The sequence below is a fragment of the Rhinopithecus bieti genome, unplaced genomic scaffold (assembly GCF_001698545.2).
Source record: "Rhinopithecus bieti isolate Rb0 unplaced genomic scaffold, ASM169854v2 scaffold_81727, whole genome shotgun sequence".
NCBI classification, from domain to species: Eukaryota; Metazoa; Chordata; class Mammalia; order Primates; family Cercopithecidae; genus Rhinopithecus; species Rhinopithecus bieti.
The window spans coordinates 769,116-788,021 of NW_016834786.1; the positions used below are offsets into that span (position 1 = coordinate 769,116).

General features: G+C 44.8%; 1 protein-coding gene across 1 annotated transcript in view; it reads left to right on the plus strand.

Moving 5' to 3' along the window:
• PTPRJ (protein tyrosine phosphatase receptor type J) overlaps positions 1-18,906 on the plus strand; it is a 65,421-nt gene that overhangs the window by 32,682 nt on the left and 13,833 nt on the right. Inside the window, 13 exon segments of the mRNA XM_017865730.1 lie at positions 217-495; positions 2,687-2,977; positions 6,088-6,219; positions 8,242-8,452; positions 8,567-8,691; positions 10,429-10,516; positions 13,036-13,077; positions 13,580-13,588; positions 13,686-13,773; positions 15,638-15,728; positions 17,654-17,727; positions 17,838-17,919; positions 17,922-17,971. Of these exon segments, the coding sequence (XP_017721219.1) occupies positions 217-495; positions 2,687-2,977; positions 6,088-6,219; positions 8,242-8,452; positions 8,567-8,691; positions 10,429-10,516; positions 13,036-13,077; positions 13,580-13,588; positions 13,686-13,773; positions 15,638-15,728; positions 17,654-17,727; positions 17,838-17,919; positions 17,922-17,971 (1,562 nt within the window).

Consider the following 18,906-nt stretch of genomic DNA (forward strand, 5'->3'; position numbering starts at 1 on the left):
TATTAAAAGAAGCCTAAATTAAACTTCTTTTGAGATTTAATCTGTATAATTATTTTCTTGATGTGTTTTGGGAAAGTTTTCCGTCTTTTGAGCCAGCAAATACTAGCTTTGTTCATTCTTTCTAAAATGAGCCAGGCTATTTTTGAATACAGTAAACAGTCCTGGAATTCTGGTTAATCTGTGCTTTTACATGAATTGCCTTTTTTTAAAATCAAGGGCCCAGCATTGTGTCCAACATTGATGTAAGTACCAACACCACAGCAGCAACTTTAAGTTGGCAGAACTTTGATGACGCCTCTCCCACGTACTCCTACTGCCTTCTTATTGAGAAGGTTGGAAATTCCAGCAACGCAACACAAGTAGTCACGGACATTGGAATTACTAATGCTACTGTCACTGAATTAATACCTGGCTCATCATACACAGTGGAGATCTTTACACAAGTAGGGGACAGAATCAAGTCACTGGAACCTGGCAGGAAGTCATTCTGTACAGGTGAGTGTAGCCCCAGCTGCCTCTTGGACTCCTCCCTGAGTGGTGCTGACCTTGCAGGTCAGTCCTCCACAGTCTGTAGTTTGTTTGGTTTTGTGTGATGTGCAGTGATTGAGCTTTCTGAGGCATCCTATTAGCTTATTGGTGCTGGCTCGATGCCCTCATCATTTCTGCATTCAATAAATATTTATTGAGCATATACCATATGTCAGTCAAGTCCTTGCCTTCTTGGAACTTTTATTTTGGAGGGAGGAAGTGGAATGTTTATCTAGGATGCTCAGGAAAGGCATCAGTGAGAAGGTGACTTTTGAGCAAAGATCTGAATAAAGGGAAGGAGCCAGCTATTTGGATATCAGGGCATGAGAGCATTATAGGCAGAGGTTTGTGCAGAGGGGCCTGTGCAGCATCACCACTGTGTCCTGGAGGCTGGAGGAAGAGCAGGAGGCAAGGGTGGGAGGAGTGGACCCACAGGAACAGGAGGTGAGGCTTGGGTGGGGCTGGGCCAGGACGTGGATGATGTCTGGCATTGGTTTGTCTTTTGTGCTGGAGAAGATGGAAAGGTTATTGTTGAAATGATGCCCAACCTTTGTGTCCTTCTGGATCCTCACCTATCTCACAACTCAAAATGTGTGATAAAGAGAAGAGCCCTGTGTGTAACTGAGGATGCTTTCAGGGCAGTCCAGGGAAGGCTTTGCAGACAGTGGTGGGCACTTCTGCTCACCGTGCTGACTGTAGCACCTTTATCACTCAGCACCTGTGCACTACTCATTTTCTGCCCACCTTGCTCCTACCTCTTCCCTTTTTAGCCCAGGCCATTCATATGTTCAGGCTGATTTGAAAGTGGGGGTCTCATGGGATCAGCTTCCCTGGTAGTGTAGGAGCTCCACCTGTGATGGCCTCTGGCCTTTCAGTGGTCAGTGGGGTGGCCACAGAAATCTCTGCAGCTTTGGGTCACCTCTGCTCCATCCCACCTGGTCTAGACACCCATCTTTGATATTTGGGTGCCTTTCATTGCTGATATTTATCTTAGCTATAGTTATTTGTAGCCTATAGCCAGAGAAAAACTGTATCCGAGCATTTATGACTGAGTGTGGGTGGAGCAGGAACTGTGAAAGTAGGTGCAGTGTTCAGATTACCTTTCCAGGCCTTGGGTGGCGAATGTGGGAGTTGCACTAGGTGCCGTGGTAGAGCTTCTCCTGCTCGAAAATTCTGTGACATTCAGTTAATGCTAATACTGTCCTCCAGTTTTAATATGGAGTTTTCCATTTACATTAGTTTGATGTTAGTCCTCAGTAAAACTCTGTTGGCCCTCAGAGACAAATAACACTCTATTTTGAAGATGAGGAAACTGATACCGTTTGCCATTGATGATGCAGTATGTTATGTGAATAGAGAGTGTCTTGAACTTAGACTTAGAAAACCTGGGATCTAGTTTTGGCTTCACCACCTGCCACGTCATCATCAGCCAATTACTTAACCTTTCTGAGCCTCTGTGGATTTATCTGCAGATGGGACAGTCTGGGCCTCACCTGTCTCAGAAGGACCATCAAGAGGGCCTTGGCTGGGCCTGGTGGCTCACGCCTATAATCCCAGCACTTTGGGAGGCCAAGGCGGGTGGATCATGAGGTCAAAAGATTGAGAACATCCTGGCTAACATGGTGAAACCCTGTGTCTACTAAAAATACAAAAATCAGCTGGGTGTGGTGGCATGCATCTGTAGTCCCAGTGACTTGGGAGGCAGAGACAGGAGAGTCATTTGAACGCGGGAAGCAGAGGTTGAGGTGAGCCGAGATCACGCCATTTCCCTCCAGCCTGGGCAACAGAGCAAGACTCCATCTCAAAAAAAAAAAAAGGAGGTGGGTCCTCGAGATGGTGCAAGTGAGGAGGTCACTACCTCTCACAGGACGATGTAGCTGCCTCTCATGGAGCCCTGGTCTCTTCCAGGCATCTTTCTTGGTGCTGGACATCATTGTTCAATTTACTCTTCAAAGAGTCCTGCAGCTGAGGCTCAGAGCAGTTGGGTGACTGTCCCAAGGTCACACAGTTTGGTGTTGCCCAATTCAGGGTCAGCCCCTGCCTCTTCCACCACATCACCCACCCACCTCCTCATTGCCAGGATTCTGCTACTCCTTATTTCTGTGTTTGCAAAGGCAAAAGTCCCAGAATCTCATGCTGTGCTGTGCTTGTTTTGCAGATCCCGCGTCCGTGGCCTCCTTTGACTGTGAAGTGGTCCCCAAAGAGCCAGCCCTGGTTCTCAAATGGGCCTGCCCTCCTGGTGCCAATGCAGGCTTCGAGCTGGAGGTCAGCAGTGGAGCCTGGGACAATGCAACCCACCTGGAGAGCTGCTCCTCTGAGAATGGCACTGAGTATAGAACAGAAGTCACATATTTGAATTTTTCTACCTCGTACAACATCAGCATCACCACCGTGTCCTGTGGAAAGATGGCAGCCCCCACCCAGAGCACCTGCACCACTGGCATCACAGGTGGGCTTCAAGGCAGGGGCTGGTCAGACGGCACGGCGATCACTCCTGGAGCAGCTGACCCAGTGGGTCTGCACGTGTGGACTAGAAACCTGTTCTTGTTTTTTTATTTCCCCTGAAATATTTGCTTTTACTGGCATAGACTTGTTTCTCATTCTATAGAAATCAGTCTAAAAAAGCAGAGTAAGAGGGGCTCATTTTTTACATTCTAAAAGTTCCTTTTCTTTACAGCATAACTCATTGCCATGTTTTCTTTTATATTTTTTCGAGATGGAGTCTTGCTCTTGTCGCCCAGGCTAGAGTGCAGTGACGCGATCTCAGCTCACTGCAACCTCTGCTTCCTGGGTTCACGCGATTCTGGTGCCTCAGTCTCCCGAGTAGCTGGGACTACAGACACATGTCACCATGCTTGGCTAATTTTTGTATTTTTAGTAGAGAGAGGGTTTCACCATATTGGCGGGGCTGGTCTCGAACTCCTGACTTCAATTGATCCACCCGCCTCGGCCTCCCAAAGTGTTGGGATCGCCACCTGAGCCACTGTGCCTGGTCGTCCTTTAGCACACATCTATTGGTGGCTTCCTGTGTGCTGTGGTGAGGGACTCTATGGGAAGTATGGACGACAGGGCCCCTGGAGCATTGGACTGAGAAGAGCATTGAGAAGGAGAGGATTTCCAGGTCTGGTGGTGGGTGAGCTAGCATGCTGCTGCCAGTTTTGGGGCAAGGACCTGGGGATGGACCTTCTCTGGCCAGCTACAGGGCATAGAGCTGATGGGAAATGCAGGAGCCTGTGCTAGCAGTTGACCGTTAGACATGGGAACGGCACCTCCCAGCGGGCACAGCTGCCAGGAACTTGCGAGGTTGCTGAAGCTTGTAGTTTAGAACAGGACCATCCGCTAGATGGACAATGTGAACCTCAGGTGTAATTTAAAGTTTTCCAGAAGCCACATTGAAAAAAAAAGTAAAAAGGAGTAGCTGAAATTAATATTAATAACATTTAACTTAGTATATTAAAAGTATTATTTCAACATGTAATTTCTATATTAATGAATTATTTTACATCTTTTGTACTAAGTCTTTGATATCTCGTCTGTATTGTATGCTTGTAGCACATCTGAATGCAAACTGGTCACCTCTCAGAGGCTTGGCAGCCGCGTGTGGCTAGGGGCTGCTGTATCAGTGCAGGTTTAGACAATTATGTTGTGGTTGTTTTGGAGTTCAGATTTCTGTCTCCTTGAATCTTGAATATATATAATAATGAGAACAGGCTGGGTGTGGTGGCTTACGCCTGTAATCCCAGCACTTTGGGAGGCTGAGGTGGAAGGATTGCTTGAGCCCAGGAGTTTGAAACCAGCCTGGGCAACATAGTGGGATCCCATCTCATTTATTTTTAAAAAATATAAAAAAAAAATGAGAACAATCCAAACTGTATATGTGAGATGAATTTAGGTGGAGAGAGAGTGTGTGGAGTGGATCATCTTTAATTCAGCATGTTCTTTCTTTCGTGTTAGTTCAGAGAGTGGCTCCACACCCTGGCTTGGAAAGGGAGGGTGCAGAATCATGGTGGTTATCCATGGAGGGTCCTGTGGGGGCTTTTCTGGTTTCTGGGAAGAGGATCTGTTGGATTTCTCTAGGTGGTATTTTAGACCAACTCCGGGAAAAATGTGGGGACCGTTTATGAAGAACAAGGGGCAGTGCCGTGGCCAGGTCTCAGTAGAAAGTATGTTCTCTCCCACCTCATCTTTGATTCTTCTCCTTGGACATCTGCTCCGTCTTTGCTCGCCGCCGACCGGCTGATCCTGGGGCCAGGCCAGGTCCATGTGGTGTCAGCATGCAGCTCCCAAGGCCACACCTTAAGAGTTCCACCACAGTCTCTTTCTCACTCTCCTTCCACCCCAGATCTCAGGATAATGAACCCGGCTCATCTTGAGTCAGAAGGGACTGGGGGCGAGGACAAGGGCAGGTTAGCTTCCCCATCCAAGGATACTAGCATCTTACTCTAATGATGGTTTCTTTTACTGGGCAAAACCTTTTCCATTTGATTTAATCTTGCTTGTCTATTTTTGCTTTTGTTGCTGTGCTTTTTGTGTGGTATCCAAGCAACCATTGTAAATACTGTGTCAAGAAGCTCTTCCCCGATGTGTGTGTGTTTTGTTTTAAACAAATTTAACAGTGTACAGCTTTAGGTCTGATGTTTAAGTCTTGAACCTATTCAGAGTTTATTTTTGTGTCTGGTGTAAGATAGGGGTCTAGTTTTATTATTTTGCTCATGGATATTCAGTTTCCCTGGAACTATTTGTTGAAGAGGCTGTCTTTTCCCCATTGTGTCTTCTTGGCACCCCTGTTGAAGATAAGTTGACTGTATATGTGAGAGTTTAATTCTGGGCTCAGTATTCTGTTCTGTGGGTTGATGTCTGTCTTTATGCGTGTAATATACTGTTATAATTACTGCAGCTTTGAATAAATATATCTTGAAATCAGGAAGTGTGAGGCCTCCAGCTTTATTCTTTTTCAACACTACTTTGGCTGTTCCTGGTCTTTCATTGTTCCATATGAACTTTAGGATTTTTTTTTTAATATTCTGTAAAAATTGCCATTGGGATTTTGATGGGGTAGCATTGAATTTATAGATCATTTTGAGTAGTGTCAAGTCTTCCAGCAATATCAGGTCTTCCAATCCATGAGCATGGGATGTCTTTGTATGTATTTGTGTCTTCTTTATTTTATCAATATTTTGTGGTTTTCACTGTACAAGTCTTTCATCTCCTTGGTTGTATTTTAATTATATTTTAATCAATCTGTTAAAAAATAAAATAAAAGCATGCACAGTTCAAAACAACAATAGCAAAACCAAACAAGGCTGCTGGGTGCCTGCCCTGGGGATTTGGCTGGATGCCCCGAAGTGGTCATTGTGAGCTGGGCAGGTTTCCCGGGATCTGCTATCTCTGCTCCTCACCAGTTTCCTTCCGTGCCTTTTGCTTCTGGATTTGCTGCTTTGCAGAGCCCAGCATGTAGCTTCCAGAGTAAGATCTTGAGGAGGTTGCTGAAGCATGTTCTCTACCTAATGTGTTGCTTTGGTTTTCAATATTGGGTGATCGTGTTTTGTTTTGTTTTAGATCCCCCTCCTCCAGATGGATCCCCTAATATTACATCTGTCAGTCACAATTCAGTAAAGGTCAAGTTCAGTGGATTTGAAGCCAGCCACGGACCCATCAAAGCGTATGCTGTCGTTCTCACCACTGGGGAAGGTAAGGAGAGGCCTCCGTGGGTTAAACAGCACGTGAGTGTTGCAGTGACCAGAGCTTTCTCTGTGCCCACTGAGGCACGTGAGTGGTGCAGACACGCCTGTCTTCTCACTGCAGCCCATGCTGTGTACTCAGACAGAGAAGGAGGGTTGAGGTATTTGCCTGATGGTTGACAAGCTTTCTGGAAAGGGCCAGATTGCAAATATTTTAAGCTTTGCCAGTGGTATAGACTGTTGCAAGCATTCGACTCTGCCATTGTAGTGTGCAAGCAGTCACAGTAGATACAGAAGGAATGAGTGGGACCATTCCCACTAGATGTTATTTACCATGGCAGGTGGCTGGATTCGGTTTGTGGCCCATAACTTGCTGCTCTGTGATCTAGGTTTTTCTTCTCTTTTACATCACAGGACCTTTTAGGTGGTAGAATACTAGTTTTAACCAACTCTGTCTCTCTTTCTCACTCACAACACACACGTACACACATGCCATCCTTAGCGGATGAATTTCCTTTGAAAGAAAATAGGAAAAGATTTGCATTTGCTAGTGGGAATTTGCGGAGTATTTCCTTAGCTGAGAGAAGAGGTGGATTAAAGGCTGCTTTTCCTTAAAGGGCTCTGTTACTTTTTTTTGTGGTAGGAAAGGAATAATTCGAGAGTCTCTTTGGTAGCTGTGTTTGAATGCTTGCGTAAGGCCTAGATTTTTTTCTTTTTTCTTTTTTTTTTGAGGTGGAGTTTCTCTCTGTCGCCCAGACTGGAGTGCAGTGGCGCGATCTTGGCTCACTGCAAGCTCCACCTCCCGGGTTCATGCCATTCTCCTGCTTCAGCCTCCTGAGTAGCTGGGACTATAGGCGTCTGCTGCCATGCCTGGCTAATTTTTTTGTATTTTTAAAATAGAGGCAGGGTTTCACTGTGTTAGCCAGGATGGTCTCGATCTCCTGATCTCGTGATCCACCTGCCTTGGCCTCCCAAAGTGCTGGAATTACAGGCGTGAGCCACTGCACCTGGCCCAGGCCTAGATTTAAAAGCCCAAGTTTTGTTGTGGGGGTTCCCTCCTCCTCCTCCTCGTCCTCCTCCTCATCTTCCTTCTTCCCTTCCCTCCTCCCCTCCCTCCCGCCTCCTCTCTCCCCTTCTCCTGTTTCCTTTCCCCCCTCCCCCAAGTTTTGTTGATGGGGGTTCCTTCCTCCCCCTCCACCTCCACCTCTCCTCCTCCCCTTCTGCCTCTCTTGCCCTCTCCTCTTTCTTTTAGAGACAAGGTCTCACCATGTTGCCCAGGCTGGTCTTGAACTCCTGAACTCAAGTAATCCTCCCACCTTGGCCTTCCAAAGTGCTAGGACTAGACTACAAGCATAAGCCTCTGTGCCTGGTCTGGGGGATGCTTTATGCATGAATAATGCAGTGTTTCCTCTGCCCACTCTCTCCCCCTGTGGTACTGTCCTCATCTCCTCGAGGAAGATAGAGACCAAACACACTGTCAGGGGGTTGGGGATCTGGGAGGATAGAAATTTGCTGGTGCAATAACCTGTGGCAAAATTTCAAAAAGTGAGGTGGAAATCTCTCTTTCTATCTTTTCATTTTGGGTCTGTTTCCAGCTCTTAGTCATTTTGCTGTGATGCTTGTCAACAAGTCCATCGAGGAAGGCCATGTTGCATGGCAGCCAGACTGACCAATGCTGGTCTGTGATTAGATGAAACCTTGGGCTCTGAGCCCGACGCCCTGGCTTGGGAACCCAACTCTACGTCATAGGCCATGCGACCTTGTGCCTGGTCCTGTTAGCCTTTTGTGCCTTCGTTTTGTTGTCTGTAAAATGGAGACAATAAGCTTATGTGATGGGATTCATGGGGATGAAGTGAGTTACTGTAGGTGAAGCCCTTAGAATTCAATGTGAGTCAAACCTGGCACAGAGAGATACTTGAGAGGTGGTTGCTGGTATCACTATCACCCAGCGTCACCACCATGTAGATATGCAGGAGAAGACGTCTCTCTGCTGTCACTTTCTTATGATTCTCCTTCTGTGTACCTTTCTTAGCTGGTCACCCTTCTGCAGATGTCCTGAAATACACGTATGAGGATTTCAAAAAGGGAGCCTCAGATACTTATGTGACATACCTGATCAGAACAGAAGAAAAGGGACGTTCTCAGAGCTTGTCTGAAGTTTTGAAATATGAAATTGATGTTGGGAATGAGTCAACCACGCTTGGCTATTATAATGGGAAGCTGGAACCTCTGGGCTCCTACCGGTAATGTCTTCTGGTTCTTGCTCTCTGGGGGCTGAGCCTCGTGAGCGTAAAGCTCTCCGTGCCTGCGGTCAGACACGTCTCAGGGACCTCTTTTTGCTCTTTGTCATCCCACAGGGCTTGTGTAGCTGGCTTCACCAACATTACCTTCCACCCTCAAAACCACGGGCTCATCGATGGGGCTGAGAGCTACGTGTCCTTCAGTCGCTACTCAGATGCTGTTTCCTTGCCCCAGGATCCAGGTAGGGAGAAGACAACAGCCCTGGCACCGGTTCAGTGGCACTTTGCTCCACGTGTCCATAGAAGGCCAGCTGTGTGCATGCCTCCTTCAGACCTTCAGGAAGATTGGTGTGCCCAGCTCCCCGCTCCCAGAGGTTGAGATGTCACTGGGTCACCGGGCTCACTGGGCTTCCTCCTCTGAGGTCCCACAGCCTGGACCCGACACTCTCCCTTCTCTAAGTGCCAGTTGTTCTTCCAATCTGCAAAGATTATTGAGTCCTCATATGCCAGGTGCACAGTTTGACACAGTGCATTGAATCCTTAAATATTAGAATCAGAGGAAGCCACATACATTGTCTTATTCAATCCTATTTATTTTACTTCATAATTTTAATTCTATTTATTGATTTGTTTATTTTATTTTATGGTTTTTTTTTTTTCTTTTTTTGAGACAGAGTCTCGCTCTCACCCAGGCTGGAGTGCAGTGGCGCGATCTCTGCTCACTGCAACCTCTGCCTCCTGGGTTCAAGCAATTCTCCTGCCTCAGCCTCCTGAGTAGCTGGGATTACAGGCGCCTGCTACCATGCCCAGCTAATTTTGGTATTTTTAGTAAAGATGGGGTTTAGCTATGTTGGCCAGGCTGGTCTTGAACTCCTGACCTCAGGTGATCTGCCCACCTCGGCTTCCCAAAGTGCCAGCATTATAGGCGTGAGCCACCATGTCCAGCCTGTCTATTTTATTTTTGAGACAGAGTGTTGCTCTGTTGCCCAGGAGTACAGTGGCATGATCATAGCTCACTGTAACTTTGAATTCCCGTGCTCAAGGGATCCTCCTGCCTCAGCCTGCCAGGTGGGACCACAGGTGCTCACCACCATGCCTGGCTAAGATTTTGTAGAGATGGGGTCTTGCTGTGTTGCCCAGGCTGGTCTCGAACCCCTGGCCTCAAGCCTCCTTCCACCTTCTTCCAAAGCTCTGGGATTACAGGCCTGAGCCACTGTGCTCTGCCCGCTTTTTGGAAATGAGACTCTTAAGGCCCAGAGAGGGGAAGTAACTTGCCCAGGGTTACACGGTGGCTTTAGAGGCAGGCCTGAAATTCTGGTCTTGGACTCTTGTCAAGTGCTTCTACCCTTTATCGCATAGACCTAAGTGACACAGGAGCTTCAGGGATCCAAGAGGGACTCATCCCCTACCTTCAAGCCAGAGGTGAATGGACTGACCGGCTTGTTAGTTTGTCTGCTTTTTTCCTAGTTGGTGGTTGTTGGGTGCAGGAAAGAATGCCTGTCCCAGAAGCAAAGTTTAGGGAGTCCCCACATCCTTCTCCAGTAAACAAATGGGTTTCCTGTCTCCTGAGCATGGATGCTGCTGTAGGTACCTCTGCTCATATGTGGGTGCTAGTCTCAACACGTCAGAGGTGGCAGGAAAAAAAATCCCTGAAAATCTAGCCTAGTTCCCTAAATTTGCAGTTGAGGAGACTGAGACCTGGCAAGGAACAGTAACTTTCTCAAGACCATCCAGGTGGTAGTGGGTTGGGAACAGGAACCTGGCTTCTGCATGCATGGACTAGTTTTAGGTCCAAGCTATTTAACTCTTGTGTGTGTGCACGTGTGTGTGTGTGTGTGCGTGTGTGTGCATGCATGCATGTGTGTGTATGCCACACATACCTGAACCCTCTGGTGTTAGGGTCCCTGGCTGGTTGTTAGCACGTCGTGTGGGCTGCACGACCACCTCTTCAAGTGTCTCCCGTTTTTGACTTTTCTCAGGTGTCATCTGTGGAGCAGTTTTTGGCTGTATCTTTGGTGCCCTGGTGATTGTGACTGTAGGAGGCTTCATCTTCTGGAGAAAGAAGAGGTGATACTGCTGATGCTAATACTAATACTCTGGTATTTAAGGAAGCTTTCTATTGAGGAACATTTCAAACATTCACAGAACTGGAAGGAATGATATCATGAGTGCCACGCTCCCTTCACCCACAGTCTTTTGCATTTCGCCAATCCTGTTTCCTGTGTGCCCTGAGTTGGGTGATGTTAATGTGCTCCCAGCTGTCACATCAGGCCGTTGATAGATGCCGCAGTGTGGGATGCTTTCAAACGATATGTTCTTGTTTACAAATCAGTTTCATAGTATTATCATGTTAAGAGATTTCATTTTAGAGGTGGCTAAGTTTGAACACCAGCTCTGTCTTTGACCAGCTGTTTAGGAAGCTTAGCCTTAATGTCCTCATCTATGATAGGAGGATAATCATTGTGCCTAACTTGTGAAGCAAAGGAGGATTGAATAAGGCACTTCTCAGTGTCTTGTACTTTGTATGCTATTATTATTATTATTTTATCTGTACAACTACCCTGTGAGGTCACTAAATGGTAAAAGTAGCAGCCCTTTTTTGAGTGCTCACCGTGTGTCTGCATCTGTGCTTTCCGTAAATTATCTCATGCATGAGGCTCTGCGAGGGAGGTCCAGTAAGTCCCTTCCACGGATGCAGAAGCTGGCTCAAGAGGTGTGGAAATAGAACTTGAACCTGGTCCTTGTACTTCATGGCACGCCCTCTTGTCTGTGTAGTGTGTGAAGCCTGGGTGTGTTAGTTGGGATTTCTTTGCCGTAAGGTGCTGCCAACCAGGGAATCTCCGTCCTGCCCCAGGGGTCCTCATGCGGCCCAGGCCGGTTCCTTGTGCTGCCACCCCGCTCTGTTGGGGTGACAAGCAGTGCTCATGCTCCAGCTTTTAGTTTAGGTTCTTAGGTTCTGTTTTTTTTTTTTTTTTTTGAGGTGAAGTCTGGCTCTGTCCCCCAGGCTGGAGTGCAGTGGCATGATCTCGGTTAACTGCAACCTCTGTCTCCTGGGTTAAAGTGATTCTCCTGCCTCAGCCTTTTGAGTAGCTGGGATTACAGGCACCGCCACCACACCCGGCTAATTTTTGTGGTTTTAGTAGAGACGGAGTTTCACCATATTGGCCAGGCTGGTCTCGAACTCCGTACCTCAAGGGGTCCACCCACCTCAGCCTCCCGAAGTGTTGGGATTACAGGCGTGAGCCACCGCGCCCTGCCAGATTAGGTTCTGATTTTGTAGGGGGAGGTGGATCAGTCAGTGGCTGGGTAAAACACTTTTATTGTTTCTTGTTAAAAATAAGAGTAATACGTGCTTATGACAAAAAATACGGAAAAGAAGAGCACAAATAAATAGGAAATCCGCAATCGCAGAACCCACACAAAACTACTCTTAACATTTGGTTGTGACCAAACTCACACACAAATGTGTGCACACACATGGAATCATGTTACATGTTAGTATCTAGCCTGCTTTATTCAGTTTAGACATTGTTGGCAGCTTCATTTCATCATCTTTTTTTTTTTTTAGACAGAGTTTTGTTCTTGTTGCCCAGGCTGGAGTGCAATGGCACGGTCTTGGCTCACTGCAACCTCTGCCTCCTAGGTTCAAGCGATTCTCCTGCCTCAGCCTCCCAAGTAGCTAGGATTATAGGCACCCGCCACCATGCCTGGCTATTTTTTTTGTATTTTTAGTAGAGACGGAGTTTTGCCATGTTGGCCACGTTGGTCTCAAACTCCTGACCTCAGGTGATCCACCCACATTGGCCTCCTAAAGTGCTGGGATTACAGGTATGAGCTACCATGCCTGGCCCATTTCATCATCATTTTAAGTGGCTACAGAGTATTCAACTGTATGGAAGTACCATGATCTATTTGGCCAATTTCCTAGGTGTTTCCACTTTTTAAAATTTTTCTTGGCCACAGTTACTTATCCTTGTGCCTGAATCTTTGGGCACATTCACGATTATTTCCTTAGGCTAAATTCCAAGCTAGGCAAGTGCTGGGTCAGTGGGTATGCATGCTTTTAGTTTTGATACATACTTTCAGTTTTGATACATACTGCCAAATTGCCTTCCAGAAAGTTGTTCTTAAACACCAATGCAGAGTTGAGTCAATAGTGCAGGAGTGTGCAGATGCCTCACCAACTTGCCAGTTCTGGATCTGATGTGTTTTTTGATTTATTGCATTCATTTATCAGAAAAGCTTTCTCAAAAGCAAAGTATGAAATAACAAGTCTTGCTTTACATTAAAGTAATGTCACTACTATATATTTGCAAGGAAATTCTTAAAAGTGACTTGGATATGATTTTTTTCATTCTTGTACGTAGTACAAAAGAAAATAACTTCACAAATTTATAATTAGCATTTGCAGCTTGGATCATTAAGTTTAGTATTAGGGGGCAGGATTTGGTGTCATCTGTGAACTAATGCCCGAGGAAAAGGTGTAACACCTTTATTTCATAGGTGACATTAACTCCAGATATGCAAGGGCAAAGCACAGGAAGGAATCCTTTTTTGTCTAATGGGTCTCTTTTCTCTTAAAACAGGAAAGATGCAAAGAATAATGAAGTGTCCTTTTCTCAAATTAAGTAAGTCTCTGAAATTATGAGCTTTATTTTAAATCCTCCAATCTGTTCAGTGACTATCTGTAAATAATTTTGATGGAACTTGCTGTCATTTTCCTGATTGGCACATTTTGACCATGATCATCTGGAAGTTTTTGCTAGCTCTGTTTTCTACAAGGAATCTATGTTTTGTTAGTCTCCTGAAGCTAGCTTCCTTGACATGTTCTACTCTTCTACCAATAAATACATATTTTTTGATTTAAAAAAGTCATATAGGTTATCAAGATCCAGGGGAGAGAAGAACTTACTTAAAGTCACAAAACCAATTATTTACAAAGTAGGGTCTAGAAATCAGATTTCCTGATTCATATTTTAGTGTTTTGTGAATAATAGTACTGTGATCCCCTCTTGCCAAATTATACCCTGGGTTTTGTTGTTTTGGGAAGATTGTTTACTTTCATCTCTAGAGTATGAATGAGTCTTTCTAATTGCTTGTTTTTTTTTTCTTTCCCTTTCTATCATGAAGACCTAAAAAGTAAGTAATCTCTTTATTTTTTTTAATAACTTGTACTTTTCTATGGAATATGGATTTCATTGAATGTAAAAAATCCTGATAAGTTTTGTTTTCTTAGATCTAAGTTAATCCGAGTGGAGAATTTTGAGGCCTACTTCAAGAAGCAGCAAGCTGACTCCAACTGTGGGTTCGCAGAGGAATATGAAGTATGTTGCTGTAAATACTGTGTTTTTAATTATGTCAGGTTCCAACCCAAGCTGGGGTCTGAGGGGAGTTAGTGGATGGGTGGCAGGTGGCTGAAGGACTTGAGGGACTGTAGGCAGTTGGGACATGGCTTTATTCTCTCTCCTACAGAGTCAGCAGTGCAGCTATCTTACTCACAGGTAATAGTGGCTCAAAGCCAGGTATGAACTCACACAAACAGGTTACATTAAATGGCTACATAACCTCAGGGTTGTGCACCTGCGCTCCAAACCTGTTGTGTCATACTGTCCTGGATGTCTACCTCGGACTACTCCTGACTGAAGCCCAGCCACTTTCCTTAGAAATTGGCTTGTTTTTCCTGAAAGTTAGAAAACTGTTAACAGAAACTAGGAATTCAAGTCAGGGAACTATTAGCCACAATACTTAGGAAACTATATGAGCTGGAAAGAAACCAAATGGGCATGGAGAGCTCTGGGGCTTGATGACAGTGTGGCTTGCGAGGCTCACACGAAGCCCTGCACAAGGACTTTCTTGGCCAGTGTCTGCCTTTCAGTTCCCCCTGCTGTGCTCCAACCAGCCCAGGAACTAGCCCTGCTCAAAGTATCCATGCACACTCGTCCTCATGTGCTGCCCTGTCCAGCATCTCTGCCTTTGCTCTCTTGAAATCCTGCTCAGTACTCAGCACAGTGCACATGCTGCCTCCTCCATGGGCTTTCTGGGATCCCATTAGGAGAACTTGAGTTCTGTGTGCTCAGACTGCTTTGTTCCCCCTGTTGCTTGTTATCAATATTCAGCATTTCTTTAATTCTGCCTTGTTGTAATGTTAGTTTTTTCTGTGTACAGTATACCTCTCCTCCAGGTTACAACTGCTTGAAGGCAGTTTTTCCTATATTGTAACCTTTTTCGTATATTTTAACCTTTGTATTAGTTTCCTAGGCTGCCATAAAACAGCACCACAAACTGGGAGGTTGAAAACAACAGAAATTTACTGTCTAGAGGCCACAATCCCAAATTAAGGTGTGGGCGGGCCACACTCCCTCCTAAGCCTCTGGGCAGCATCCTTCCTTGCCTCTGCAGCTTCTGGGTGCCAGGCGTCCCTTAGTTTTGTGGCAGTGACACTCTCATGTCTGCCTCTGTGTTCACATGGCCATCTCCCCTCATGTGTCTATGTCTCTTTGTCTGTTTTCCTCCTATAAGGACACCAGTCATATGGGATTCAGGGCCCACTCTGTTCTACTATGACCTCATTTTAATTTGTTTACATAGGTAAAGAGCCTATTTCTAAATAAGATCCCATTCATGGGTATTAGGGGTGAGAAATCCAACATGTCTTTTTGCGGCACAATTTAAGCCATATCGCCTCTACATTTCCACTTTGTTCTGTTGTTACCAAAACACTACAGGTTTGGTCTAGGTCCTGCTCCTTGCCTTTACAGAAAGCCAATCACTGAGACAACGAATATTGCCAGGGAAGAAAGCTTTAATTGGGTGCTGCAGCCAAGAGGATGGGAGCTCAATCTCAAATCCATCTCCCTGACTGACTAAAACCAGGGGTTTATATAGCAGGAAAGAAATGTAACAATGTGTAAGAAAACAGGAACTAGAGAGGGGCAAGGAGGCATCTGGTACAGTGATCTGACTAGTTTCAGTTCTTTGGTACTTCCTGAAGGTCCTTTCCTGAGAAAGGATCTCAGATAAAACAAATACAAGTTTCAGGCTTTAATAGAAGAAGGGTAAATTTCTATGTTTATTCAAAAACAACTTGTCTATGGGACTGTTGGGCTGGTTTCACTGTCATATGCTATGCTAAATATGAATAATATTTGAAGACTAAATAAATGAACACCTCATTTGTTCTGTTTTCAGGATCTGAAGCTTGTTGGAATTAGTCAACCTAAATATGCAGCAGAACTGGCTGAGAATAGAGGAAAGAATCGCTATAATAATGTTCTGCCCTGTAAGTTATTTTATCCACAGTGTCTTCTCTGTTTTCCGTCAGTGGCCATCATCACATCTCTAACTGTAGAGGGGAGGGAATCAGTGATCCTAAGTAACCACTTCCACAACCAGTCATTAGTCACCTACTTCCACAACCATCCGTTATTCACCTACTATGTGCTAAGCACTATATTTAGGTACATTATCTTTAATTTAATCCTCACAACAGCCTTATGAAGTAGGTAGTAGAATATTTGTTTCGCAGGTAAGGAAAATGCACAGAGTGGTTAGGTGATCTTTCCAAAGTTACACAGGTAGTGTCGGGAAAACCAGGCTTTGTACTAGGTCTGTCTTATTGAGGGAAAAGGCCAGAGTCTGTGTTCTTAACCCCTCTGTCTCACAACTATTTATTTCAATTCTATAATTCTGGAATGAAAGCGAGCAGAGGGAGACAGGGAGTCACACTTTTCTGTGTCCAGACACATGGGCTGAGTGAATTCCACAGCGAAGTATGAATTCTATTTAGCTCATTTCCTGTTTTTGAGAATGTCTACATCTTAGTGAACAGGGATAACAGCAAATTGAGTTTAAAATGAGAATTATTTATTACATCAAACTATTAGATGAAATGTAAATACTTCTCCATCGAAAGTTCATCGTGATCTCTCTTTTGGGTGGGGATTAGGGCACAGAGAGGAGCACGAGTAGATTGTAGCCATGTTCTGATGTAGCTGAAATTGATGGGCTTTGCAGATAATTTTTACATCAGGACATCATCGTCTTTATTCGAAGCTATGTTTTTCATTCCTGGACTAAAACATTAAGTTCTTTTTAAATTTAGCATTGTTCTTGGGTTCTTTCTCTCCACTTATTTCCCTGTACTTGACAAGGAATATTGGCCCATGTTCTGAGGGAAATGCTTTTAAAACTAGGCTGGGGGTATTGCCCTTCTAAGGGTAGTTTGGGATTATTGGCCTCTTCTTGTGAATGTCTGTGGAGATTCTCAGATCTGGAGTGGGAGCTGGGACGTGGGTGTTTGGGTATTGTTTTTATTGGGAAGTCTTTAGGCTGAGACTCAGGTCAGTACTGGACTTAGCATTGTTATGTTATTTTGTCCAGAGGAGGGTGAGGTAGTACAATCAGAGACAGGGAGACTGAGGTGTGCTGCTTCTGGCTCAGCTTGACACTCGCAGTTCTAAGGTTATTATTTCATCTCTTAGGTTGGGCAAGTTTGTGTGTATGCTTTTGAGATGACAATAATATTTATAAAACATAATTCTGTGTTTTAGATCTTCCTACTGATAGTAGTCTTATACATTCAATTTATTCTTGAACTTGGTACTCTCTTTTTATAACAACTTGTTTGTATGAGAATAGAGGCAGAGTAGAAAGGTTAACCTAGGGACCTAACCTGTCCTAGTGGAAGGGGCACTAGATTTGAATTTCGACTGCCCCTCACCAGATATATGGATTTGGAGAAGTCACTTAGTCTCTATAACCCTCAGTTTCCTCATCTGTGAAACAGGGCAGAGGCTTGTAGGGTGGTTTTGAGGAGTAAATAAAATTGTTTAGCATATTCCCTCATGTGAGCTCATGGTAGACACCTGAGGATGCTAATAGTAACAGGTTCATTTTATGTGAGAAGGCATCTGGTGTGGTTAAGATCTTGGGCCCTGGTGTCAGGCTGCAGGTTCAAATCCTGGCCATGCCACTCATTAGCTCTGCTCTGTGATAGTGTGACTGCTCTGTGCCATGGTCACATAGAGTGACCATGAGGATTAAATGAGGTGGTCTATGTGAAATGCCATGCATGCTGTGCATCTTCAAAGACACAAGTCCCAGTGTTGCCATTTTGAATTTCTTTTTTTTTTTTTTTCTGTTTTGTGTCCAGCTTTACTGAAATGTTTGCTTATAATGCGGACCTTTTCTCTTTTAACGTCACAGATGATATTTCCCGTGTCAAACTTTCGGTCCAGACCCATTCAACGGACGACTACATCAATGCCAACTACATGCCTGTAAGTTGGGGGATGGTCTCGCAGCACTGGACTGTTTTGATGAAATCTTCAGAGCGCTTTGCTTCTTTCTGTTTCTTTGAGGTTGACCATGTGTTGTTGCCTATTTTTAGGGCTACCACTCCAAGAAAGATTTTATTGCCACACAAGGACCTTTACCGAACACTTTGAAAGATTTTTGGCGTATGGTTTGGGAGAAAATGTATATGCCATCATTATGTTGACCAAATGTGTTGAACAGGGAAGAGTAAGTACGTTTTTTAGTTTTGAAATTTAAAATTACATTAAATTAATTGCTTTTATTGTGGCAGAAGGGTATCTTAAAACCACTTGTTTCTTTTAAAAAAACCTCAAACATTAGCACTTTATTCTTATAAACTTGTTTTCTGTCTTTTTTTCCCTTTAAGAGAAACGTTTAAAAACATTCTTTAAACAATTTTGTCATTATCTTTTTTTGTGTGGGCAAATATCAGTGTCTTCTGTTTATTCTGTCGTGGCTGGAGTTAGTAAACAGGAATGGCTTAGTGCCGTGGAAAAATCTCCCAGGCTTAGTGCAAGATGCTGTTGATGGTGTGGCTCTGTCCTTCACTGGCCCCATGAACACGGACAAGCCCATCATGTCTCGAAGCAACCGGTATCTTCATCTGTGAGATGAGGGTTTCCATCAGCTCGGTGATTTGCAAACTTAGGTTGAGCACTGAGCCCCCCAGGGTTATTTTTGTTTGTTTGTTTGAGACAGGGTCTCCTCTGTCAGCCAGGCTGGAGTGCAGTGGTGCGATCATGGCTCACTACAGCTTTGAATTCGTCATGGGCTGCCTCCCGCTTCAGCCTCCTGGGTAGCTGGGACTACAGGCGTGCACCACATGCCTGGATAATTTTTCTTGTTTTTAGTGGAGGCAAAGTCTCACTGTGTTGCCCAGGCTGGTCTCAAACTCCTGACCTCAAGTGTTGCTGCTTCCTTGGTCTCCGAAAGTGTTGGGATTACAGGCGTGAGCCATCACACCTGGCCTGGAACCCTTTCTTTGAGCAAAATCTCAGACTTATCCCTGGATAAACCTCAGCAGCCTCCTCTCTCCTGTAATGCCCTGAAATCCCTCTGCTGCTTCCATCAAAGATTATATATATATATATATATATATATATTTTTTTTTTTTTTTTTTTTTTTTTTTTTTGGGGGGGTTC